Genomic DNA, 26243 nt, shown 5'->3' with positions numbered 1-26243 from the left:
ATTTCTCTCTTACTTCCACCAAATGGACTATATAGAATATAATTGCAGACATGGGGAAGACTGTAGTCCTAGGAGGTCCACTACTACCTCCATTTCTCAAAGAAACTGTGGAAACATCAATGGACCCTGACACTCAAGAGAACATAGTCAAACCCTTGGTGAATGGAGTCACTTGTTATACTCCATGCAGGATAAAGAAAGCCTTTGGCATATGGAAAAAAAGAATTTGATAAGTTTGGGTTGATTGATTGATAAAGGACAAGCCTTTGCCAGATAAGCCCAACAGCTTTCAATAACAGCGCAGTGTTTGACATATCGAAGTTATCATAATAAATGATTTTCTTTCATTCAGTTACACACAGCCCAGCACACTATACAGAAGAAAATAGCCTTTCCGGGGCCTTCTATACCATTTAGTATCAGAAAAACCTAGGATTAGAACCTAAAGGGATCCTAAAGATTATCAAATCTAACCTACCATTTAACCAAAATGTAAACTGATATATACCCTCCATCAGAACTTATGCCCCAAATTATTGTCTTTTCTGTGGCACAGTGGAAAAGAACCATAGCTTTGGTGTTATAAGATAGAGGTTTAAAATTTAATGATCATCTACTCCCTATGAGACATTGGGGAAGTCTTCATATTTCTGTAAGTCTGTTTCCTCATCAAATGAAGGATGAGATTGGACTAAGAGGGTTCAGTTACTGGCCAAATCTACCACCTTCCCAAAACTTTATTTAAAAATATAAAACGCCTTCTTAGCTCAGGACAAAAACAGGTGGCAGTTGGGAGTGCGATAATAGGTTTGCCAATCCCTGGAGCAGATTACTCTGAATGTCCCATCTAACTCTAAATATATATTCCTCCAATGTTAAATGGTGTGGAGGGCCCCAGGATAGGTCAGCTTTCAACATGGCAACCAATGGATAATATACAGAGCATGAGTGGCCCACTTGAGTGATCCATATCACCCAGGCAAATGCACAAACACAGAGGGTCATGAAAGCACAATTTCCTCCTACCCAGCCCCTCTCTTCCATGCATAGTCACGCCCCGCATCCTTTCCCCACAAAGATGCCACAACTGTGTGCCCAAGACCATACATTAGGCACAGCTTCTGCCCATCTGTCTTCCTTTGAATATGTCACATGCTTCACGGTTCTGGTTGTCATTGAATAGTCCTGCTCCTTCCATTCTACCCCACCTCCATTTTGGGGAGGGCATAGATGCTGCATGATTCCTGCCTCTGTGGCTGGGGTATCACATAATGATACTGATTCTTTTCCATTATCTCAAATTTCCTTCCCATTCTCTCCCTCCCCACCAGAAATTTTCCTCCTCATTTGAGAGGGGCTGTCTGATTTGCCATTTCTATTCCCAGCAGGGAGGTGGGTGATTAGACCTGGGCAGCTGCAGAGCTGGGGGAACTGCTGGGGACTGGAGTGAGTGTGTCTGTGGGGTAGGGGGTAAGACAGCAGGGTAATGGGGGCAGTGGGTGGTAGAGAGATTCAGAGGCAGTTAGTCATTTTGGTTTCTTTATTCTGTACAACTTAAGAGAGATTCCCCTGGGGGGTAGAGGGACAAAGATCCACTCCCCCAACCCCTCCTAAGAGGAGGGAGAAAAAAATTCTCCTGCCCCCCCACCACCAGAGGAGGAGAGACAGAGACAATCCTCCTTACCACTAAGGAGATCTCTTCCCAACTCTCCCCTTTCCTCCCCTGCCCCTAAGGGGTCAGGCAGGAGGAACCAGGAGATGAAGGGGGGAAGGGAGCATCTGAGTCTCTGTTAGGCACATGGCTAGGGGGAGTATGGGGGTGGGGTGGGGAGAAGGTTCACTGAGGGTAGTATCAGTCTGTTCCAAGTTCACTGGTTCCTGCAAGAGAAAAACCACAGACAGGAAAGGTCATTATCTGGGGTGGAAGGAATAGCAAGAAGGAGAAGAAGCTAGTTCAGCTGGCTGAAGAATAGGACCAGATCAGGGTAGAGGGCTAAGGGGCTTGTGAAGTAATGGTGTATTCACATCTCCCACTCACCCCCTCCCCCTGAGCCTGCAGGGTCTGGGGGTCTGCTCCGGTCAGGTTCCAGTTTGTCACAGGACTGTGCTCTTCGAGTCCGCTTAGGCTTCAAGGGGGCTGCTCTTCGCCCCACAGTGGGGAGTCCTGAAATAAAAGTTCAAATCTGAGGGGTACTGGGCTCATTCCCTATACTATTCAAGGCCCATTTGGTCTGATGTCTCCTGCTAGAATCCAGCTGCTTCACAAGATGCTTGTAGATTTGTGGTGTCTGGAGCAAATGGAAAGGACCCTCTGAATCCCCCAAATTGGAGTCAGCTCCCCAGATTTTTAAGATATCCCCTATTCTATCTTATAAACTCTCAATTGTCCCATTTACCTTGGGTCTCAGGTTCCTCTTGGTCTCGGTGAGAACCCAGCCTCTGCCGAGGCTTTGTGGCAGCTGGAATCTCAGCTTCCTCCCTGCCTCCTGCCTCCAGTGGAGGCCTCCGGCCCCGGGGCCCAGCTACTGGCTTAGGGGGCCGAGGAGCTACAAGGAGATCCTGAAAAGATAGAAATACCAGATCATATTAGCCCCATTCATGCCCAGGATCTCCCCACAGGCTTTTGTCCCCCTCTAACCCTGTCCCCCTGCTCTTACCTTGGTGCTTCTAGTTGGAATCTCCCTCTCGGAGAGCAAGACTGCTTCTTGTCCCTCTCTTTCAGCAGGAGCTGGGCTGGGACTCTGTCTGCTGTTGTTGGGGGCACTTTCCTCAGCTGGGGTGTGTGTGGGGGAATAGGAAGCCGGTAGAATCTGTCAGTTCTCCCTCCTCCTTAGCCATCCATTTACTCCTGCTGCTTCCTCAAAGCCCACACTTGTTCCTTCCTATCAGACATTACTCTCCAAACAGAGATGGTCTAAGGAGTTCAGCTTGCCAGCCCCCAGCCCCCAATTCCTTATGTTTCCTCTTAGCATCATCTTGCTACTTGCCCTGCCTCCTAAGTCCCCCAATCCTGGATTTCATCCTGCTTAAGAGTTGTGTGGAATACACCGACTCGGGATGCAGAGGGAAGGAGGAGGCTTGGCCACACGCACACCTTCTCACTAAAGCCACAGACTCTGGAACCTACCAGCATCCAGCCAGGAACCCCGATCCCTAACAGGACAGAGCTAGGGATCCCAGAACCTACCAGGAAAGAATCATGGACCCCAGAACTGCCAAGGAAGAGTCAGATCTAGAAACAACTGGAAGTCCCTTTCAAGACTGGAGAGTACGTGGCTCACGTTAATTCCATAGGGCACTCACCAGGCTGCTGGTTCTAGAACCATGTGAGCCAACCAGTTTAGTTCATTCCTGCTTCTGTGGAATTTATAGCCTTGCTGGCTATAACTGCTCTCCTCTCCCTCCCTTCTCCTCCCCTCCCTTTGTGGTTTTATGCTCCGTGGTAGAGTGGCTTTGGAGGCTGGCTGTAATGGTGGTGGTAGATGCCAGCTTGAAGACAGACAGCCTGTTGTTGTCTGCATCCCCTCCTCTTCAGGCTGGGGAGGGGGGCAGTTTCCTAGAGAGACCTGCCAGCTCTCTCTCAGAGGGTGTTTTCATCCTAAGATTATGTTTAGCTGGCTCCCAGTCTTAAGACAGATGATGTGGGTCAGGGAAGGAAAACAGACTCGGGGGCTTTCAAGAAATATGTTCAGGGGTTTTATTCTAGATGCTTAACTGGAAATGCTTTCAAAGGATCCGAGCCCTGGGATAGAGGCTATTACTCTAGGTGGAGTGCTGGGAATACAGCCCTACCACAGATTTAGAAATAGTTTGGCCTCCTGATCTTGGTCTCTTGTGTTTGTGGGAGAGAAAGAAAAGTAGCTAATAATAGTAATAACAATGATGATGATGATAACTCGATTTTTATAGCTTTATATAGCTTCCAAAGCACTTTTCTTACAACTACTATACATAGGTAGATAAGGCAAAAATTATTATCCTCATTCTACCAATGACATAATTGAGATTTAATAAGATGAAGTCACTTGCCCAGTAACAGAAATACAATATAAAACAAACATGTTCAATGTCCACTGTACTAGGCTCTGGGAAACACAATTTATATTAAGAGTAGCTCTGCCTTCAGGGGATCTCCAGTCTAGCAGAGGAATTGATAATCTCTGTCAGAGATAGGGCTTGAGCACATTTTGATTCAAAGTACATTATTTTTTAGGTCTAGTCTAGGTGATTTCTAGTTTCCAAATCTATATATATGATTCTCTGAGCATCCAGCTCCCAGTATTTAGCCTCTCTGTGTGTCCCTGATAGTGGTACAGTTCATGGGAGGTAGTAATGGTGTAATGGGAAACTCCAGAGAATATTTTGCTGCAATAGATATAAAGCAAATATCTGGTAGTGGTCAGTGGTTTAACCTCCATTGACACTGTCTTCAGGAAGCCTTCGCTGATCTCCTGGAATTGTTTTGACTTTTCCCCTCAAATGGCACATAGCATTTAGTCTTGTCTCATTCTAATGTAACTATCATATACTATTGTGTATTTATTTAGTTTGTATTTGCTCATTTTACTAGATTGTAAGCTCTTTGAGGATAAGCACCATATTTTCCCTAAGCTTTGTATCTCCCTTATATCTAGCACACTATCCTATACACAGTAAGCACTTAATAAATATATGCCATATTGTTTTGGAGTCTCATAGACTTTGTTGCCTCACACATAATAAGCCCTTAAATGTTTGTTGGGTTGGACTGATCCTTCTTTTACTTTGTCTTCCTTCATCATATTCACATATATGATGAAGGAAGACAAAGTAAATATATGTATGATTTAAGAATGTAAAGTAAAAAAAGGATCAATATAAGGAGATATATATATATTTATATCTCTATACACATAAATACTCAATGTATACTATAGGAAAAAAGCTCATTTAGCAAATTTCCTGGGATAGGTGCATCATTTTCTTAGAGTGGAATTCTGTTAAAATGAATATATTTTTGGCAATCATATACTCTAACACATAAGAGCTGAAGGTGAAATATGTTCAATGAAGTTATTAGTTAAATAGATAATAAAAAGAAGCACTTTGAACCTTGAAGGGGAAAGACAGAAGATGCCACCCACCATTCCCTCTTCTCTGACCTTCCTAATTGCTAATGTCCCACCTGCCCTTTTCTTCCCCAAACAGCATAGAATCATTAAACTTTGGAACTGGAAAGCTCATGAGATATCTTCTGTCTCCTCAGATGAGAAACCTAAGGACCAGAGAAGTGGTCAACTGCCAAAGGTTTCACTGTGAGGATCAGGGCCGGCCCTAGGACTACATGTGGACTCCTGATCCAGCCTTCTCTCAGTGTATGTTACCTCTCTTACTGTGCCTACTCTCAGCTCTTGTGAGGTTTGGGGAAAGTGGGCTAATGAAATGTTCTGAAGACAGATCAATGGTGTGTGGGCATTTCTTCACAGGAAGACCAAAGGCTGGACTTTGGCTTTCCTTTCTCCAATTACAACACAAAAATCATCCAATCAGGTGTTTTCTTCATAGAGTGATTATTGCATGGATAAGTATGGAAGAAAATACTTGCTTTATGGGATTGCTTGTTGTACTGAATGCATCATAATATGATTTCCAAAAGCATTATTAGTTTAAGTTACTCACAGGGCAACAGGTTTGTTCTACAAAATAAAGCAATGACTGTTCTACAAAATTCCCCTGGGAAAAAAGATCTTGATATCTTTGTGCATATAGTGTTTTGTATATGATCTAGTCTTTTTAATATGTTTATGCCTCGTCTCTCCAACTGGACTGCAAACTCTTTAAAGACGTGTTTTTTGTTGCCTTCTATATCTGTCCTCCATTCACTCCCCAATCCAGCACAACCAGCGGTGCTGACTGATTTAAGGAAGGTGCTCATACCTATGTGCCATGTAGCCTCTGCCCGACGCATGGCGCTGAAACTCGGCTTGGTGCTCTGGGCAGGTGGAGGGGGCTTCCAGGACCCAGGCCCTGCAGGGGAAGGGGGTGGGGTCAGAAGAGGCTGGTTGGAGTGGAAGAGGAGAAGAAGGGCTGGGAACTGTTCTTTCACCTGCATCGTCAGAAGAGCGCCGTCTCTGCCAAGGTTGGACGCCGGTGTCTAGGTCGGTGTCTGTGCCCTGAAATGAGAGCTGGGAGTCGGAGTAGTAACACGTAGTGGGAGAGCTTGAGGGTGAGCCCTCAGACTCTGTAGGGGGAAGAAAACGGATGACTCCTTCCTCCCAGCTCCTTATACCCCTCAGATTTTCTTACCTCTTGCTTTCCATCAAAACTCCAGCCCTTGGCTCGCCCCATCCCAGGAAGGGCAATTCCATGAACCCTTGTTGACTGCATCACTCCAGATACGGGGACTCCCTCCCCTGGCTCTGCTCCCTCCATGCCCTAGAATAAGACCCCAGCTTCATTACACACAGCTCTGGGTGAGGAAGTTAGACCCTGCTGCCAAAACTAGTTCTGGAGTCAACAACTCCAACTTTCTCTAGAAAAGCTGTCCACGAACTCACTCAAGATCTCTCTCCTCACTTGCCCTTTGCTCAGCCCTCTTTTAGCCAGTACTTGCATCGGGTCCTTAATTTTTACCCTTAAAGAGAGTTATTCATTTGTCCCCTTCCCACTTTTACCCCAGGAATTCTTCCATTATTAACTTCTCAAATGGGCATATGGGGCAGGGGCAGGTTGGACTTTCTATCTTACCTGCTTTCTTCGGAAGGAGGGTCCCCGGCTCCCCCCCAACCCTGGGAGGGGGCCGCTTTCCTCCTCGGGACTCCAGCAGGGGGTAGAATTATCGCCAAGGCTTGGGGGATCTGGGGTGGGAGGGCTCTCCTCAGTTGGGGGTGGGGGAGGAGGTGGGGGCAGAAGGAGCCCAGGAGAGGGGGATCCTGGACCCCGCTCCCCCTTGAAGCTCCGGGGGCGACGGAAATGAAACAGGCCTCGTCGTCTCTTCTTCTGGAGTGGGGGCAGTGGGGCCTCTGCAGGACCTGGGCCTGGGCGAACTGTTCTCAAGGTCCGGGGATAGCTGGAGAGAGTGGACGGGCTATGAGTGGGGAGACTGAATGCCCAAACTCTCCACTATCTACACACCAGGAGCCTTATCTCACAGATGCAACATTCACATGGTACAATTTTTTTTTAAAGTCTGGCTTCTGTCTCCCTGAAAATCCTCATTGTTGGGAAGTTCTTCCTTATATCAACCTCTTTTTAGGTAGTTTAGATCTCTTGTTTCTAGTCACTTAATAGAGATGAACGTCTCTGGATAATAACCTCTTAGAGAACTGAAACCCCCAGAGAAATCTTTGCTTATCTTTAAGTTGATTCTTCTTCATAGGTTTGATTTCCCTCCATTCTAATCTCTAAGATTTTCTTCTCAACTTTCTCCAAGTTTTTAGGCCTTGTCCATGAAGCTGGCCTAGGCCTCTGCTAACGATCTAACCAGTGCTGAAGATAATGGCTGGATGACAGCTTAGCTGGTGATCAAATATCACTGCCCTGCTCAGAAGCCCAGTGCCCCCCGACCCAAACACACGCAAATGTGTTGTTAGAATTATTATTAGGTGCCTGTTGGTACGCTTCACTGTCACACGCATGAGCTTTGGATCTGACTGACTTCCTCATTCTCCCTGTGTCTGGCCAGTCACTGTTAAATGGAATCTTTGTAGAGACTTTTTCTTTTAAGGTTATGAAAGTTTTCTAGGGAATGTGAATAGGGCTCCAGGGAATAAATAATGAAAGTAGGGAGAGGAGGAGAATAGGGCTGAAATATCCCAGAGTTGTGGGCTCTGATGGGGAATAATTCTGAGGGAATTGTATGGAATTGGTCCCCCAAGAACCTAAGGAGGACTTTCTGAGACTCGGTTCCATAGCATTTTTTTTAAAACCAATCCTTAAAACTTCTACTTCCAAAGATCTTTTATTTCTAACCTATACATTTTTAAAATGGCTTCACCCTCCCTGACTCCTTTTCCCATATATCTGTTTCCTTCCTTCTTCTCGGCCCTAGCCCCTGCCAATGAACTTCTGAGAGCTTCTGTGTAGGAGCTGCAGAGAATTCGAATACTTCATTTCTGTATACATAATGAGTTTTGCTTGAGACTATAATTGCTGGAATTCACAGAAAGGTTTTAGAACTTTTAGAAGTCAATCCCAAATGTCCTGGTTACATATGGTAGGGTTTGGATTGTGGGAAGACCCTTAAATGGGGTGAATACGGGGGTCACCTCTGAGGAAGCGGGCAGAGCGGCTGGGGGTGTGAGTCTGGCAGCTTAACCCTTCCCACATGAGTGGCACACCTGGAACTTTCATCCATGACCCTTCGACTAAAGAAATCCTCCAGCCCCTCGTCCAGCCGAGTGGCTGTCCCATTCTCTTGTCGAGTCCCGGGTCCTGGTGCCTGCTGGAAAAGTGACCATCATATTAGCTTGAACCAGAGTTCCTGCCTTCCGGCGCACAAGGGGACTTCCTGATTAGACTCAGGCCATTGTCCTTTCTTGGGCACCTAAAACACCAGGAAGCTTGATCTATGCTCCCCCACCCCCGCCCCCTCTGTGGGACTTAGGACACTAGCACTAAAGCCGTGACCCCGGAGATCACACAGCAGGAAGTAGCTAAGCCAGGATTTGAAGTCAGGGAACCCTGATTCCAAACCCATTGCTCTTTCTACTGTATCAGGTTGCTTGTTGCCTTTTGCCTCAAGTGAGGGAAGCTGCTTTCCTCACTAATTGCTTGCAATAGTTTTCCATCTTTGGGTCTTTCTGACTCATCTCTATCTCTGTTAGGTACAATTAGGATTTTCTGCTCTGGTTATTCACAGGCCTCAAATAAGGAGGCTGGGGGCTTCGGAATTTGGGGCCTTAAAACCAGAACACTTAGGTCTGGAGTTACTGAGTTACTAAAGACTGCCATGTTCCCCTGAAAGGCCCCCAGGGACTCACGCTGGGCCTGCCAGGCCCTGGGGGGGTGGTCCTGGGGGGCCTGGGCCGTCCTTGTGTCTGATGCCTCAGTTTGTAGCCATGGGTGGGCAGTTCTGACAGGCCCTCCCAGGAGCCACTGGGGGTGGGTTGATTGCCCCCTAGGGCTGAGAACCAGCCTGGGGGTACCCCCAGCCCCCCAAGCTGGCCCTCCATGTCCTGCGGACTCCCACCTGTGGGAATAGCTGTGTTAGAAAGGCTAGGGGCTAGGGAGTCGGGTTGGATGGTTAGGTTGAAAGGAAGAAATTGGGACATAATAGAAGAAGGAGATTCAAAGAAAAGGAGGCAGGGAAAGAGGTAATATTGAGAAGAGGGGATGGGTGATGGAAGTGGGAAGGGAAGTAAATCAGGGGTGAGAGTGACTCACTGATGAAGGCAGACACAGGCCGGATCTTGCGGCAACGTTTCTGTTTTTTGATAGCCATGGTATCCTGAGGGGAAGGGCAGGGTTAGAGCACTAAGGTCCTTCAGAATCCTCGTCCAGAGCCCCCCACTCTACCCAGGAACAAAAGCGTGGCCTCATCATTGCTCCTCCCATTATCCCACTCCCTACAGAGCTGAAGAACAGGGGGCAGAAGGATGGGAAATCAGGGGAGGCTTTAGGTAGAAGGCTGGATAAGACAAGGACATGAGATGAAGTTAGAACTGGTGGGATGGAATGGAGAGCAGAATCCAGGGAAGGAGGGGCAGCTACTGAAATGAAATGAGACAAAACTGGTGGGGCTTTAGAGGCTGGGAGAGACAAGTCCACGTCAGGGATACAGAGGGTTCTGTGGGAGCCTCACGATGTTGGTCCCGAGCTCATCATCTGTATTCTCATCATGGTCATGGCCCCGGCCTCGGCCCCGGGCTTGGGAGGACAGCTCTTGCCCTGGGCCTCCTCCACCTGGCTGCTCTGAGAGGGTCCTTAACTGGGCTAGGTGACGGGCCTGAGAAGGATAAAGATAGGGGGCAGAGGGCTGACCCCCTTGTCCAGGGGAAGCTCCTTAGATCCCATTCTTTTCTGAATGTCAATCTCAAGGAACTGGTCCCTAGCCAAGATCCTTGAGGAGAAAATGCTGCCAGGCAGCGAGAAGAGGGGGCCGTAGTCAATGGGACATTGTGAGGGGAGGGACACGGCCAGGGCCAGGCCAGGGCTAGGTTTCAGTCTAGGTCGGCATGCCGAGGTGTCTCCCAGGACACCGATCCTCACCAGACTCTTATGGGAATGGTACAGCTCCTGCAGGATCTCATCCACAATCGAGTTGGTCAAGTAGGTGACGACTGAGAGCTTCACCTCACTGTGGACACACTTGGGGAGATCAGCACAGCCACCCACACCCCCTCCCTTGGGGCCTCACTCCCCCCAGATCCCATGCAGACAAAGGTGGTTGCAGACACCAAGACAGAAATAGGTCCCTGGCTCAACAAACCCGGCACACAAATTTCTAGGCCTGTTTTATTAGAATATATGTTCAGCTCTATGTAGGAACATTAAAATTAGTTAATGATTTATTATTTTAATGGAGATTTTGCTCATTCATTATTCATTGTTGAGAACAGTCCAGGGTCCCCTCTCTCCTAAGTACTCTAGTTTGATTATTCAAGCTGGCCAAGTTTGTCTCTCTTACTCAGCCACCCGTCCTCTCCCCAAGCCCCCAGTGCTGAAGAAGCTTACTCCAGTTTATTCTGAATGTCCTGCCCAGCCTGCTCTAGCAGGGCCCCACGGATGAAGTTCCTGGGCACAGTGACCCGCTCAGCCACGCTGCTCAGCATCTTGTTGTGGCCTTCAGCCACTCGCATTGCCACCGGGCACAGCTCCTGGGTCAGGCTGACCATTGATTCCAGGATCACCTGGGTGGAGACAGCAGGGCCGGAGTCCACACAGTGGAAATGGAGGCTCAGATAGATTACACCTCGTCTATGGGTACACATCTAGTATCTCCAGCAGAGGTGGTCCTTGGTCTTAGAGCTCAGTATTTTCTTTATTACACAATACTGTGATACTAGGCTAGAGAGAAAGTGGGGGATAGAAGGAAGAGAGAGGGAGAGAAAGGGAGTGAAAAGAAAGGGAAAGAGGGAGGGAGGGAGAGGGAGAGGGAGAGAAAGACAGAGAGACAGAACAGATGGAGAAAGAAAGAGGGAGGGAGAAAGGAAGAAGGAGGGGAAGGAAGTGATGAAGACAGAGACAGAGAGATAGAGAGGAAGAATACATTGGAAAAATACATTTGGAATCAAAGTACTCGGATTCAAATCTTGGCTCTATTATTTATTACCCAAGTGACCACAGGCAAATCACTCAATCTCTCTTGGTCTCAGCAACTTTTCTGAGAGATGGGGTGGGACTTCTGAGCTCCCTCCTGACTCTAAATCTATGAACTTACTGTTATCCTCTTTTTTTCCTCCCCTTCACCCACATTAGAAAAGCATGTGAAACTGAAACCCAAAATGGTGTTGGGAGCCTGAGATGCCCAGAAAGAGTCTCAAGTGCTGGGGTACCACATTGTCATTGTTGCTATTGTTATCCCGGTCCTTCTAGTTCAATGATTGTGTCCTCCTGGACCATCTCTCTGTCTCCTTCTCTCTCCCTTTTCTCTCTTTCTCCCTTTTCTCTCTCCCTCCCTTTCCTTCTCTTTCTCTCCCTCCCTTTCCTTCTCTTTCTCTCCCTCCCTTTCTCTCTAGTATGAGTGAGGTGAGCATGACAGTTTGCTCTGAACCAGATTCTTATCTCCTAGGGTTTTGGTCCCTCAATACTTACCTGCAGCTCCTTGTCCACAGCCTTGGACACCTCACTGGCCACTGACTCCAGTCTTTGCCGGACAGGCCCATCGCTGGCTAGCACATGGCCCAACTCGTAAAGGCTTGGGAAGAGCTAGGGTGAGGGGAGTGTGGTTGAGAGGCCCAGCCTGGCTTTGTTCACTCAGCAGAGCTGGGGGCTCGGAGGGGAGCAATATCGATAGGTGCTGTTGGGGGCTGGGTGGAGGGAAGGCCTAGAGCTCCCGGCTGCAGGTGTTTCCCTGGGGTTTGCTTTGTCTCTCCACCTCTGGTAACTGGGCCAGAGGAGTGCTGGTGGGTTGGGAGTCAGGGCTGTGGGGAAGGGGTGCTATCACTTGGGGTTTGCTGGTAGTTGGCGAAGGCCCCATGCGCTGCTCACCGCTCGGGAGTTCTTGGCGTCTTTGATGAGGTCTCTGGCGTAGAGAAGCTCATCTTGTACTGGCTCCAGGGGGCACAAACGCAGGGCCCGGACCTCCTCCTGGACTCGCCCACAGAGCCGCTGTAGCATCTGGGCAGGAGGAGGCAGTGAGCCACGAGTTCCCCCCCGCCCCAGCCCTATGGGAGCTGACCCCCATTTGGGGAGATGACTCAAGAGACTGGAAGCTCCCTTTGTCCTTCCACTTGTAGGACTGTGATATAACTTGAGGGGATTTTTAAATGACTACTCCACAGAGCTCAGGAGAGCCGGAAGGTCTCTGTGTATTTTAACGTAGGCTCCCCTTTTCCTGCCCACTCCCACGTGTGTTTCCCCTCACACTCTGGGCCCCAAATCCTAGAGAGAAGCATTTACTTGCTCAGCGCTGCTGGTGACAAGGCCCTGCTGCAGTCTGAAAGCCTGCTCCTGCGGACAGGTCTGCGAATGGTTATTCCGGACAAGGCACCATTGGATCTAGAGATGCCGGGGTGGGAGGAGGGCCCGAGGGTCAGGGGTGGGCCCCTGGCCCCCCTGCCCCTGCCTCTCCCTGCTCCAGCTCCACCCTCTCGGGCCCTGCCCTGACTTCCACCTGCCCCGGAATCCCGCCCTCCCAGGCCCCACCTTCTGCCAGACATCCTCGGTGCGCTCTGGGGCATTACGGTACGCCTGGGAGATGTCGCTCACAGGGAAGGACATGAAGCGCAGGGTGTGGTTGCTGTGGGAAGAGCCAGGAGGGAAACACTGTATGAGATGTGACTTAGAACCCAATCCTGCTCCAAGTTTCACACTCTGGACCATTTTTCTCTCTGCTCACCTGGTGGGAGGCCTTACTTTTTCCCCATCAAAGTGTCCTGCCTTTATTCCCACCCCCAAACACCCAAGGAGCCGTGCAGAAGGGAGCAGGAAAAAGATGGCTGGAGGAGGGGGCTTGGACCTGGCCAACGTGTGGATCGGGACATGCTCACCTCTCCAGGGCCCTTGCAATGTCAAGAAAGCCCAGGGCTGAAGTATTATTCCGGTCCCATAAGATAGTCCTGGGGTAGGAAATAGGGGGAGGAGGAAGTGGTAAACCAGGTTTGTCATTCCTATTTCTGGGGACCCTGCTTCTGGAGGGTGGTGAGAGATAAGCTGTAGATATTAGAGAATTCACCATTCCTGACTAATAGATTTTCTAAGGGTTGTGGAAAAGGGTTCTTTTGGCTGCCCCAGACATGAGGTCTCTCAGAATTTGGGGTCCTTGGGCTATAAGTTTGTGTGAGGACCGAGCCTTGAAAAGAAGGGTGGCTAAGGTATCAGGGGAATCAAGGAGGAGGGAACTCGGGCCTTCACCGGAGGGAAGAGTTGATCTGCAGGGCCTTGGACAGCATCTTCGCTCCAATGTCCTCCATGCCGTTGCCACTCAGATCCACCTTGGCCAGACAGGTGTTGCTGCCCAGGGCATTGATGAGAATGCTGGTCCGAAGCTTCAGCCTTGAGTCAGCCACTGACAATGACTGCAGGGACTGGGTTTTTTTGGGGAGGGGAGGAGGGAGATTTGGCATCAGATTATTCATTTCTCCCATCTCATTCCACTTCAGTCCTCTCTGCATCAATAGTTTAGGCCCCTGTTACTCACACAATCCTCTTCCTGAATCAGCTGCACAAGTTTGTGAAGGATTTCCTCCAAGGTCCTGGGGAGCAATGAGGGCTCAAATGGTAAAAAGTGGAAGGAGAAAATGCAAAAGGGACAGAAAGGGAAGACATCATGCCCTTTGGGGTGGGATAGAAAGGCAGCAAATCTATAAACATGGGTCGTTACCTCCCCTATCCATATCACAAGGTTGTTGAGAGGAATAAATGAGATTTTATATGTTAATACTTTGCACACTACAAAACACTATGCAAATATATAGCATTATTCTTGTAATACGGTGGCTAAAAGAAGATGAGAAAGTGAAAAGCAGCTTTGGAGATCAAACTGGAATGGGGTAGATCTTTGGGGGAGATGTCTGGGTCTCAGGCTAGAAGCAGGCAGGGGTTTTTGGAGAAATGAAGGGAAGAGAGGAGTTACTTACTTAGCCTTGACATTAAAATTCTTGCCCAAGAATAGGTGCTTGAGGGACTTGTTCTTGCCAAGTGCGGGCACTAACGTTAGGAGATCAGAGTCGAACCCTGGGCCAGAATACAAGGGAAGGTCTGGCTTGCCAGTTCCTGTGGAACTACGGCAGTCTGCCCCCTCTCAGACTTCCCTGTGCCTCTGCCACCTGGCCAGGGCGGGCTCCTGCCCTTTCTCACCGTTGTCAGACAAGTCCAAACTCCCCACAGCGCTGACCGCCCCGAGCTGCTCCTGGAGGACCTGGGCTCCCGCTGACCGAAGCTGCAGGGGAACAAGCAGGGGGATGGAGAAGGCACAGGGACCTGGGCCATGGGACCCTGACTTGCCAGGGGGCTCAGTCCAGCCCTGCTTCACCTGGCACAAGCACCAAGGGCTGCCGGGGAAAGACGGGCCTAAAGCACTCCTACCCCCCAGCCCCCTCCCCAAGGCCTTCTCCTTCCTTCGCCAGGCTCTGAGCTAACACTGGCCTTAGAGTCCCACAGCTGAACACCCCAGACCACGGCCACCTGCCCCCTGGTGGGGAACCTGACACTTCCAGACCTTCAGCTTGAGAGAGAAGAGAAGAGTTAGTAAAGGGTGTAGGAGAAGCCGACAGGTAATGGGTGCAGGCGCGGAAGGCTGTAGTGGGTACAGGGCTAGCCAGGCGGCCATGGACAGGCCAAGTGAAGATGGGGGAAATGGAGCTGAGCACGTGCCTGGATCAATAAATGTGCGCTGCCTGCCTGATAGAAAGTGAGACAGAAGCGGGGCAGGGAGGTGGGCAGTGGAGAGAGCCGCAGCCCTGAAGTCAGCAGGACCCGAGTTCAAATCCTGCCTCAGACACTTAACACTTCCTGGCTGTCTGACCCTGGGCAAGTCCCTTAACTCCCAACTGCCTCAGGGAAAAAAAGAATGAGACAGAAGGAGGGGAATGAAGTCTCCTAAATCACAACATGGGGTCAGACATTTAGAGCTGGAAGAGACCTTAAAATTCAGTCAGTCCCCAGAACCTTTTTTTTTTTTTAAACAGATGGGGAAACTGAGGGACAGAGAAGTCTAGTATTTGTCTGACGTCGCAGAGTAAGTAAGCAATGGAGCCTGTAGGTGAGTCTAGTTGTTCTGGCTTTAAATCCCCAACTGGGATAGATGGGGGTTCTGGGCCAGAGGAAAGGGGGAGGCCAGAGCGGGATTTGGGTCTCTCACCTCACAGCTGCTCAGGTCGAGATGAAGATCACTGAGGTGGCTGTTGAGAGAAAGGCCCTGGAGGAGTGCCCTGTGAGCAAGGAAAGGACTGTCAGGGCGGGCGGGGGTGCAGCTGCCAGCACCCTATTCCCTCCTGCTCCCAGCCACCTGACAACCATCCCCCACCTGAGTGCCTCCAGGGGCAGGCGTGTAGCTGACAGGTTGACGTGGCTCAGTGTGTAAGCGCTGCTGAAAAACTGCTTGAAGGCTGGTGGAGCCTCTCGGCCCTTCCTGCTGGGGAAGGAAAGGAACAAGCATTTATTAAGCCCCTACTACATGCCACGTGCTGCTCTAAGCTCTTTACAAATATCATCTAGTTGGAGCTTCATAATTATCATAAGGTAAGTGCTATTTTGAGGAAACTGAGGCAAGCAGAGGGGATGACAAGAGGACAGACTTAGGAACTGAGGCACAAATGGGGATGTGATCTGGGGTACTTCTCCCCTAAACCCGCATTCTTCCTAGTTTGCTCCCCAAAGAACCATTTCCCTCTATTAGACCCCCGCAACTTGACCCTGCCTTGTTCCCTATGACACCTGTGGGAGCAGCTGTTTCGAGCCAGGTTGAGGTAGGTTAAGTGAGAGCAGCAGCCGTGGAGAAGGGCACCCAGCAGCTATGAGAGAGAGAGAGAGACCCAGAAGCGGGCACAGTATAGAATGGTCCTGGTTTTTGCTTTGAATTTCCCCAACACACCCTCGCCTCTTTTCCCTCAAATCACCATGCCCCTTGACTTCTCCGTTTATCTTGGGAGCACTTGTACCCACTGAAATGAACCTAGCTTTAAACCACTCATTTCACCCTGTTCCCCATTGAATCTACCGGCATCTACACTGCGGGTCCCACTTCAGACGGAAGACAACAGACTTAGACATGGAAAGGACCTTCCAGATCACCTAGTCCCAGTTCCTCAATTTACAGATAAGGAGACTGAGGGTTAGAGAGGTCAAAATGACTTGTCTAAAGTCAGACGGACAGCAGAGCTGGGATCGGGCATCTATATGATAATTTCCACTGCCTTAGTCTTCCAATTGGGCTCTTACAAATTCCAGCCTTCTCCTGCATTTCATTATGACCTGTGCCCCTTTCCCTGCTCCCCAATCCCCTCATTCCAGAAGTAGGGAGGATGAAGACAACACGTCCTGGCCCTGGTCCCTCCTCGGACTGTGTCCCCTTCCCTGACCCATCTTCAGGCTTGGCTCCCCGTCTTTCCCCTGTTCCTTCTTGGCTTGTCCTTCTCACCAAGTCAATGGCGCAGTCAGTCCCAGACAGATCCACGTGGACCAGGGCATTAGGCTGAGCCAGGAAACTGTACAGGACCTGGGGCAAGAGCAGAGGAGAAAAGGTGGCAGAAGTGGGGAACACAGGGTCCCCGTTTCCGAGGGACCGCAGCACGGAGGAGAGTGAGCCTCTGCAGTCTGACCAGATCTCTGGTGGGGATGGAGACATGTTCCTAGAGGGGTCTGGGTCTGGTGAAAAGGCCAGGATTCAGGTTCTAGCTCTGACACTTACTAGTTCTGGGACGCTGAGCAAACTAATTAATTAACCTTGCTGGGCCTGTGTCCTCATCTGTAAAATGGGTGTAATAACTACTTGTACTACCCACCTGACAGGATTGCTGTGAAGTAGGTACTTTCGTAAACCTAAAAAGTGTCATGTCAGTGTGAGTAACTATTGTGAAAATGGAGAAGGCTGTGGGGAGTGCGGCTGGACCTTCACTCACATTGGCTTCGTCAGTGGCGAGCAGCCCTGGGTTCTTGCTCAGGTCCAGGTGGCGCAGGGAACTGGCAAAGGCCGGGTTGGCACCAAAGGTCTGGCCCAGCGCTAGGAGCCCTGGGCACGTGGGACAGTACGCCGGGTCAGTGCCACAGTAGCCCTGAGCTGTCCTCCTTCCCTCCCCGTCCCCTCCCCATTCCTCTCTACGCTTCCCGAGCAGGCATTATCTTCATGCCGTCTCTCTGGCCCTGGCATGGCGATGTGGCCAGGTTTCCCTAACCTTTAAGCAAAGAGCAGGAGTTTAGCACTCCCTAAGGGTGGTTTTGGGGGAGCTGGACTGCCCCCCTTCCCCCTCAGCCCTGTGGAACTCAGGGTCGTACCTCGAGGGGAGATGGCAGTCTTGGACAGGCACAATTTGGTGAGGCCTGTGGGGAAGCAGAGGAGCTGCTGGCTTAGACTGAGAAGACCTAGGAGAGCAGACAAAGGACCATAGAGAAACAGAATGCAGGGTGGAGCTGGGCTCAGCTGGAGTCAGAACTGCAATCTGGGCCAGGCCCGTCCGACTTGGTGATTCTGAAGGAGACCCAGCTGGGGAACTCTCACCTTTGTCCTCAATGGGGTTGTGGGATAGAGTCAGGGCATGTAGCACACAGCTCCCGTTCTCCCCAAACACCCCAGCCAGTTTCTGGGCAAAGTCCCTGTGGGGAAAAAGGGGCGAAGGTTTTGTCCGTGCTGGGACCTCTCGGGGCCCTGCCCGCTCCGTCCCCTTTATGGTCCTGGCTCCTAACCTTCCTGATGACCCTGCTGCCTCTGGGGGCAAACTCAAGCCCTGCTCTTACCCCCTGAGGATGAGGGGTTCCCAGGAGGACCCTGTCTTAGAGAGTCCTGGGAAGGAGCAGGGAGAGCGGAGGCCCCGAAGGCTGCGCTCCAAACCTCACGGACCAATAGAAAACCCAACCAGGAGGTTTTGAGGCTAGGACAGAGCAATCTGGCACAAAGGAACTCTGCTGGGACACAGCCACTCAGCTAGGCATTAATTACATGCAAATCACACGCAAGCAAGCGGCCGGCTGCCAAAGTGTGGGAGGGATAACACTGGATCACAGTCGGATCTGAGTTCCAGGTTAGCTCTGCGGCCACACGTCAGCCTTTTGGGGCTAAGTTTGCTCATCTATTAAATGGGGGCAGGGTAGGGGCACCGCGGCCCCAGGTGAGCTCTAGGACCTTCCAGCTCTAGGGCCTTCCAGCTCTAGGACTTTCCAGCTCTAGGACCTTCCAGCTCTAGGACTATCCAGCTCTAGGACCTTCCAGCTCTAGGGCCTTCCAGCTCTAGGACTTTCCAGCTCTAGGACCTTCCAGCTCTAGGACCTCCCAGCTCTAGGACCTTCCAGCTCTAAGGCCTTCCAGCTCTAGCACTTTCCAGCTCTAGGACCTCCCAGCTCTAGGACCTTCCAGCTCTAGGACTTTCTAGCTCTAGGACCTTCCAGCTCTAAGGCCTTCCAGCTCTAGGACTTTCCAGCTCTAGGACCTTCCAGCTCTAGGGCCTTCCAGCTCTAGGACCTTCCAGCTCTAGGACTTTCTAGCTCTAGGACTTTCCAGCTCTAGGACCTTCCAGCTCTAGGACTTTCCAGCTCTAGGGCCTTCCAGCTCTAGGACTTTCCAGCTCTAGGACCTCCCAGCTCTAGGTCCCGTGATTTCCCAGCAAGAGCTCCAGGACTCACGTCTTGAGGCCAGCATTGTCCAGCACCAGCTCTTCTAGGCTCCCCGACTTGCTCAGGGTGTGTAGCACCTGTTCCAGAACCTCTGAGCCCTGGAAGAGGGAGAAGGGGATGAGGGCCTGTGAATGACCCTGCTTCCCCTTCCTGCCCCACGGGCCGGCCCTCCTGGTGCCTACCAGGCGTAGATCCTTGCAGTGGAGTTTGGTAAACCACTGGTTGTAAGCTAGGGCTGCCACCATCAATGCCAGGTCCCTAGAGGGGAGACGGACAGACAGGCTGGGGAAGGGGGCAGGGGGCTGGCTAGGGAAGGCAGGAGATGCGGAAAGCCCGGATGAGGTGGCAGGCAGGAGGCGGAAATGTTGAGGTCAAGCTGGAATAGGACTCTGAGTTTCTAGGAAGGGGACACATGGGAGAAGTAGCCAAGCTCAAGGAGGAAGGCGGCTGCTGGATGTAGAGATGGGGGCTGGCCATTCTCGCCCCCTGCTGCCCCACCTGCTTACCGGCTCTCCAGGTGGCTGAAGTCCAAAAGATTGAACTCACGGTTGTCCTCTGCATGGTAGATCGTGTCCACATCCTAAGGAAACAAATCCTGACTTTCTCTGGACCCCTATCTCAGCCTCCCTGGCAGGGAACCCCCGATCCCATAGATACCCCAGCCCTCCTTGCATCTGGAAACCAGCACAGTCCCTTACCCACTGCACTTCCTCCCGGCAGTGCAGTCCGTTGTAGTCACACAGAGCGGCGTAGGTCTCAGAGAAGCCCCCTTCATGGAGTGGGGAGGTTTGTTGGATCCAGGAGAGAAGTGAGTGCGGGGATCAGGGTTGAGGAAGGAAGCAATGGGAAGGACAATGAATTTGAAATACCCAGTTCTGAAAACAGACAGCTAGTCTCAAAGTTAGAAAACTCCAGCTGTCAGTTCTGCCTCTGACACATGCTGCTGTAGGGGTTCTGGGTAACCGATGGACTCTAAAGGGGTCAGGTGAGTTCCAATACTCAGCCTACTATCTAGGCAGGAAAATGACTAATCTATTCTACATGTGGGGGTCTCAGTCCTCTCATCTCTAAAATGAGATCATTTCATTAGGTAACTTCTAAGATCCCCTTCAGTTCTAAAATTCTATAAAAGACCGGGACTTTTAGTTCATCGCCTCATATCTCTATGATGACTTGAGCAACTTGTAAATTTTGATAAGCCTCAGTTTGTCATTAATATAATATTTACATCATGTTAAATATCATTATTAAATATTTAAGCATCCCTCACAGGATTCTTGATAATGACAACAGCTGATACTGATGGTTTGCCAAGCACTCTACATATATTATATTATTCTCATGGCAACAAGTTTGCTTTTGTGTAGAACTATGGTTTAATTGGTATAGTTAGTTCTTAGCAGTGATTATTCTGCAACCCCTTTGGGAAGACTGTCTACAATAGGTATGTTTACATTCTTTCTTCCCACTCTCTTCTTAATTCTCTGCTGTCTGGCTTCCGACCTCATCATTCAACCAAAACAACTCTTTCCAAAGTTATCAATAATCTCCTAATTGCCAAAGATTGCATTCTGAGCTATTGCCAATTGTCCTGACATGTCTTGCTATGGATTCTATATGATTCTGGAGGAGAGAGTGAGGCTGATGATGCTCTGCCTCCCTGAAATTCATTTTACTCCTAAGTCAAGACATCCCTCTTATGATGTTACTGGTGCGCTCTGAAAACAAAGAATGGACAACAGCAACAATTGACAAACCAATGGCCTTTTCTCCATCCTCATTCTTCTTGATCTTTGGGTAGCCTCTGACACAGTGACCACCCTTTTCTCCTTAGTACTCTTCTCTCTAGGTTTTCGGGACAACACTCCCTTCTTGGTTCTCCTGCTACCCTTTTGACTACTTCTCAATTTCTCTGCTGGATCCTCAACCAAGTCATGCCCATTAACTGTGAATGTCCCACAGAGCTCTGTACTGAGCCTTCTCTTCTTCCTCTATGCTATTTCAGTTGGTGATCTCATTAGCTCATTCAGATTTATTATCAGTTCTATGTGATCATTTTCAAATCTATCTATCTAGCCCAAACCTCTCTGCTGAACTGTAATCTCTCATTTCCACCCACATATTAAAAATCTGCATGTCCAGCAGAGATCTTAAACTCAACATGTCCAAAACTGAACTAGTTCTCTTTATTTACCTTAATCCCTCCCCTCTTTCCAACTTTACTTGTTACTATTGAAAGCACCATCATCCTCTCAGGTCTCGAGACTGACCTCAATTCCTCACTATTTCTCCCTTTTCCCTCTCCTTTCATATTCAATCTGTTGTCAAGGTCTGCCAATTTTACCTTTGCATCATCTCTCAAATACAGCTCATTCTTTCTTTTGATACTGCATCCATCCTGGTACAGGCTCTTATCACCTCATACCTGAAATAGTGCAATAACCTACTAGTGGGTCATCCTGCCTCAAGCCTCTCCCCATTTCAGTCTACCTTCTATTCAGCTGTCAAAGTGATTTTCCTAAAGAACAGGTCTGCATGTTACTCCAATCTCCCCCAACTGAATAAACTCCAGTGGCTCCCTATCACTTCCAGGATCAAATACAAAATACTGTTTAGCATTCATAACCTGCCCCCATTTCCAGTCTTTCTAGACCTTACACTCCACAATGTACTCTTCAATACAGTGACATTGACCTCCTTGACATTCCTAAAGCAAGAAAGTCCTTCCTTGAGGCATTTTCACTAACTGTCCCCTGTATTCCAAAAGCCTGTTACTCTCTCCCTCTCCATCTCCACTTCCTGGCCTCCCTGATTTCTTTCAAATCCAAATTTCCAAAATCCCACCTTCTATAGAAAACCTTACCAGATCTCTCTTAATTCTAGTACCTTCCTTGTTAATTATTGTCTATTTGTCCTGAATAAAACTTTTTATATGTATTTTTCTCCCTTATAAGACTATGAGCTCCTTGAGGCCAGAAACTGTCTTTTGCCTTTTTTGTGTGTTCCCAATACTTAGTACAGTACTTGGTGCTTAAAAAATGCTTATTAACTGAATGACATATGGTCTTGGAGGCATGTCGTAATATGAGAGACCAGGAGACTTATCCATGATTATATATCCAGTATTTCTCAGAAGCAAGACTTAAACCTAGGTCTTCTTAAAACTAAGAATGACTCTATCCATTTTGTCACAATATCTTTCAAGAAATAGGTACGATACTTATTATGATTCTAATAGTTTAGATGAGAAAATTGAAGTTTATATAGGATGAGTAATTTGCCTAGAGTCTCAAAGCTAATACATGTCAGAGTCAGGAATCTTACCTCCTAAGTCTCATAAGTCCATTACTCTTTTCCATTACATCCATAGAATGTAAGCTCCTTGAGGACAGATACTAACTGATTTTTTGTCTTTCTATCTCCAGTATTTAGAGTAGTGCAAGCATTTAACAAATGTTTGTTAAGTGAGTGGTATAAAAGCCACTTGTAAGAAAATCATTTTGTAAAATCCTCTATAATAATAAGATAAAATTATCAACTGTCAAGCCCTCAAGAGTAGTGATCAGGTCTCCATCTTTTTATGTCTCACATGTAGCAGACTGCATGCTGATGGTGGTATCACCTTGCTGCTTAGGACACGCTGATATGGGTGAGATCAGGGACAAAGTTGGGTTTAGGGTCAGTATTTACTTGTTTAGGGATGGGTGGGAAGGGAAAGTGTGTGTCATTCTCACCACAGACACTGTGGGTGGTAGATGTGGAGGTCTCAGAGTTGGGGGAGGTGTCCCGGGGCCCCTCAGGGGTCTCAGGGTTTCCACGTCGGATCAAACACCTGGAGAAATAATGCGCCCTACTGAATGGGGTGAAGTGAGGTTTCGTTAGTTCTTTACAAACCCCAGCTCCAGAATCCCTATTAGAAAATAGATAGAAACAGTGTCCTAGAAAGGACGAAATTCCCCATTTCCCCCTTCTCCCTGTGATACAAATTCCCCAGCTTTGTCACAAGAGCATGGGGGCCTACTTAAACCTGTGACTCACCCCGGGCCAGGGCAGACCTTGGCTAGTGCTGTGCTCACATGCCTGGTCACCTGCTCCACACTCTCTGGTGAAGGTAATCGCATGCTCACAGTGCCACGTTCTGTCTCCACCAGGATCTGAGGAGGGAGATATGGCCCTCAAATACTACTCCAAACTTGGTCACTCCACTTGTTACCCCAGTATCTTTCAAATCAAACTTAAACTCCAGTTTGGATTTTAAAGCCCTTCATAACCTGGCCAGTCTTTTTCTATCATACTCCCTTTCATATACTATATAAACCTAACATCCCATCTTTTGATTCCTTTTCACCAGCTGATTCCCCACACATGTAATGCTTTCCCTCTTCCCTGGCTGCCTTCAAAGTTCAGTAAGAACTTTCTGTAAGATGATGCTCCCAGTCTGACAGGGCTTTCCCTCTGAGATTACATGCACTTTGTATGCCTATGGTGATTTGTATGTTGTCTCCCCTCCATTAAATTGTGGATTCTTCAAAGAAAGGAACTACATTTTTGCCTTTCTTTGTATTCCCAGTACTTAGTACAGTGCCTGGTACATAAGAGATGTTTAATAAGTGCTTGTTGTCTTTCAGAATACTGAAGATAACCAATACACCCTTATACTTTCACAGCCCCAGGGAGCTTAGTTCTCTGCTTTTACCTGGTTCTGGTTGAGAGTGCTAAAGGTTCGGATCTCAAGGACATTGAAAGAGCTTTCCACCTGGGACAAAGGGGAAGGCCAGATGAAGTTCAGTTCAGTCTAGTCTAGGAGAGCTTTGGAGTTTGACCCTATTCCCCCCAGCTCACTGAACTCACCTTAGCTGGGACTTTTAGAGGGAAGAGATGGAGTCGCCAAGCAGTTAGAGCCTAGGGTGGAGAGAAGAGAGGGTTAATTTATATCTATGTTCTTCCCTGGGTTCTGGTCTCCCTCACTCCTCATGAATTCCCCTCACTTCCATCATTACTATTATTTAAATTAATTTTTTCTTTTAATCTTTGCCCATGAAGTTCAGATAGAAATACTTCTGGGCAAGTTGATATCATGTTGCTATTATTTAATATTTAATGTTCTGTGGAATATTGCACAAATGGATAAAATAACTACTTTTTTGTTACTGAATAAAAGTACTGGAATATAAATTAATCTTCAGTAGGCTTACAGAAAGCATCCTCGAGACAAGTCCTGTAGCAGAGAGGATGATGGAGATTGTTAAATGTAAGTTTAGTTTTCCTGCTCTTAGCCCCTCTTCCTTTCCACCCTGGCCCCTCTTCTGCCAGTCATGTTCTCTCACCAACACCCGGTCTTCATACTTCTTGGGCTTAGTCTCCAGTTTCACCCGATGCTGTTGATGCACGGCCCCTCGGCTCAGGCACCGCCGGATGCTTTCTGTGGTAGTGAGGAGACACAGTCAAATGCTGCTTGGAGTAGCACATCCCTTATCCTATGGAAGCCCCCCCTCTCAGAAAAGAGAAAACCAAGATATCCCAGAGATGTGTATGTGCGTAAGAGAGAGGGAGATAGTGAGGCTATGTCACTGTGTGTGGGTGTGTGTGTCTGTGCACTTCTGAGGGTGTGAAGCTTTTTTCAACCTGTGTTAAACAGCATTCATTGCATACAACAATGAGTCAATGTTACTCTGTGTGTATGAGGGCGTAGTGTGTCCCTCGGACTGGTTTAGTATGAGGATATAGGCATTGCTTCACATTTGTGTTAACACCAGTGTATGTTAACTGAAGGTGTCAGCGTGACTGCCTGACAGTAGGTGGTGGGTATGAATATGTGCTAGGGAAATATTGTGGAGAGATAAAAACCAGGAAATCAGTTTGAGTTATTCCATATAAGAAGACATTGAGTAAGGTAGTGCCCATGTGAGTGTGCATTCAAGTCCCATATCTTTCAATTCTCAAAAATATACAGTGTGTGTGTGTGTGTGTGTGTGTGTGTGTGTTCCTTCGTCTTCCTGTTTGGGTTATTCTTCAATGTTTTGCCAACAGTTATATGTGACCCTGGTTAGATCTCCTAGGATATGTCTTATCCTTGGGCTAGTGATCCAGAGGATTGAAGGATGGGTTTAAAGATTGCTCTTCACTCTGGGTGCAATCTAGGAACGCATATTAACAAGGAAGGGCTTCAGGTTGGGGGAAGGGCCGGGGAACAGGAAATTGGTAGTGGGCACTGTGGGTGCCTAGGAAGTAGAATTTAACTCCAGAACCTCGTTTCTTCTCCGCTTTCCCGTCTACGACCCACTCCACGCCGACATTGCCCCCACCCATCAGGTCCCATGGGCTCTAGCAGAGTCCGGGGTGGGGCAGGAGAAAGGATGCAGAAGCAGACGCAGCAGTCAGGACCAGGGGCAGCTCCCTGAGACTTGTTTGGGCTGACCAGGCCCGGGGCAGCTGAGAAGGGGGAATCGAAAAGCTAGAAAATCCCGGGGATGGACCAAGGGATCGGTCAACAACCAGGAGCTTTGGTTGGGCCCAATAAGGGAACGAAAGGAGCTGCACCTGTCACGGAGGGGCGGGGCGGGGCTGGGCGACCCGGGGACAGGGAGGTACAGACTGGGGTGAAACACCGGTCGGTCGGTCGGGTTGGAGCGAAGATGGGGGGAAGAGCTGGGATGCACTAGACACAGCAATGCACTGGGATTGCAATGCATGGAGTAGCGCGATGCATGAAGCAGTGGGCTGCACCAGAACTGAGATGCATGGAAGAGAGGGATGCACGCGGGAGGGGATGCACCCAGGGATATACTGGGGAGAGAAATGCACCGGAACGGGGATGCTCCAGGACGGGGCTTTTCCTGAGCCCGCAGCGCCCGCCCTCGTACCTTGCAGCTCGCGGGTGAGCTCCGCGCTGGGCTTGGCCATGGCGGCTGCTGCTGCTGCAGAGGAGCCGCCGCTGCCGCTGCCGCTGCCGCCGCCGCCGCCGCCGCCGCCGCCGCCGCCGCCGCTGCCCGGGAGCCGCGGCACATGCTAGACTCGGCTCCGGCAGGGCCCGGCAGCTAGCGCTGCAGCAGCGGCTGAGCCTCGCTCCCAGTCAGGGGCGGCTGCGCGAGCAGAACGATCCTCCTCTCTCCTCCCCGCCTCCCCCGATGCCGGGTCTCCCTCCCAGCCCCACGAGGAGCCGGATGGAGCATGCGCACAGGGTCTTCTCTCAGCTAGCTGCCCCGAGTCCCCGCGCGTGCCTCGCTTCCGCCGGGCTCTTTGATACAATGCCTAGAGCTCGCAGTGCTCGAGGTCGGCTGCAGACCTCCGACCTTGTACAGCCCACCGTCTGCTGCTAGCCTTCAGTCCCTACCCCT

General features: G+C 49.5%; 1 protein-coding gene across 4 annotated transcripts; it reads right to left on the bottom strand.

Annotated features, from left to right (window-relative positions):
- Window positions 1–1522: 1522 nt before the first annotated feature.
- On the bottom strand, window positions 1523–25849 carry CARMIL3 (capping protein regulator and myosin 1 linker 3). 4 transcript variants are annotated; one of them, XM_051980503.1, is made up of 40 exons: window positions 25770–25849; window positions 24234–24328; window positions 23758–23808; window positions 23603–23662; window positions 22945–23060; window positions 22641–22738; window positions 19605–19675; window positions 19413–19486; window positions 19089–19164; window positions 18916–19004; window positions 17798–17892; window positions 17575–17661; window positions 17202–17311; window positions 16721–16798; window positions 16018–16094; window positions 15608–15715; window positions 15443–15512; window positions 14440–14521; window positions 14220–14316; window positions 13781–13835; window positions 13495–13667; window positions 13131–13199; window positions 12787–12880; window positions 12541–12639; window positions 12130–12258; window positions 11734–11847; window positions 10654–10829; window positions 10189–10276; window positions 9782–9925; window positions 9364–9427; window positions 8961–9169; window positions 8319–8422; window positions 6727–7048; window positions 6286–6414; window positions 6086–6164; window positions 5917–6006; window positions 2658–2773; window positions 2397–2559; window positions 2039–2164; window positions 1523–1878 (listed from the first exon to the last, which is right to left on the bottom strand). In XM_051980503.1, the coding sequence occupies exons 1-40, from the start codon at window positions 25807–25809 to the stop codon at window positions 1853–1855; spliced, it is 4143 nt and encodes a 1380-aa protein (XP_051836463.1). In that variant the 5' UTR covers window positions 25810–25849; the 3' UTR covers window positions 1523–1852. The 4 variants fall into 4 exon arrangements, with proteins under 4 accessions (XP_051836463.1, XP_051836465.1, XP_051836464.1 ...); XM_051980505.1 differs by having other exon boundaries at window positions 6086–6152; XM_051980504.1 differs by having other exon boundaries at window positions 15608–15712.
- Between the last annotated feature and the right edge of the window lie 394 nt (window positions 25850–26243).

Source organism: Antechinus flavipes, chromosome 2, assembly GCF_016432865.1.
Source record: "Antechinus flavipes isolate AdamAnt ecotype Samford, QLD, Australia chromosome 2, AdamAnt_v2, whole genome shotgun sequence".
NCBI classification, from domain to species: Eukaryota; Metazoa; Chordata; class Mammalia; order Dasyuromorphia; family Dasyuridae; genus Antechinus; species Antechinus flavipes.
The sequence above is the reverse complement of the archived record's forward strand: the minus strand, read 5'-3'. Positions and strand labels throughout refer to the sequence as shown.

Bases quoted from the DNA above. Each gene is read 5' to 3' on its own strand.
- CARMIL3 (XM_051980503.1), bottom strand. From the start codon at position 25,809: ATGGCCAAGCCCAGCGCGGAGCTCACCCGCGAGCTGCAAG. The intron at 19,487-19,604 runs GTAAGGGACTGT...TTGTTTCCTTAG, and splicing joins GCCGGGAGGAAGTGCAGTGG to GATGTGGACACGATCTACCA. The intron at 6,007-6,085 runs GTGAAAGAACAG...CTTCCCCTGCAG, and splicing joins GCGCTCTTCTGACGATGCAG to GGCCTGGGTCCTGGAAGCCC.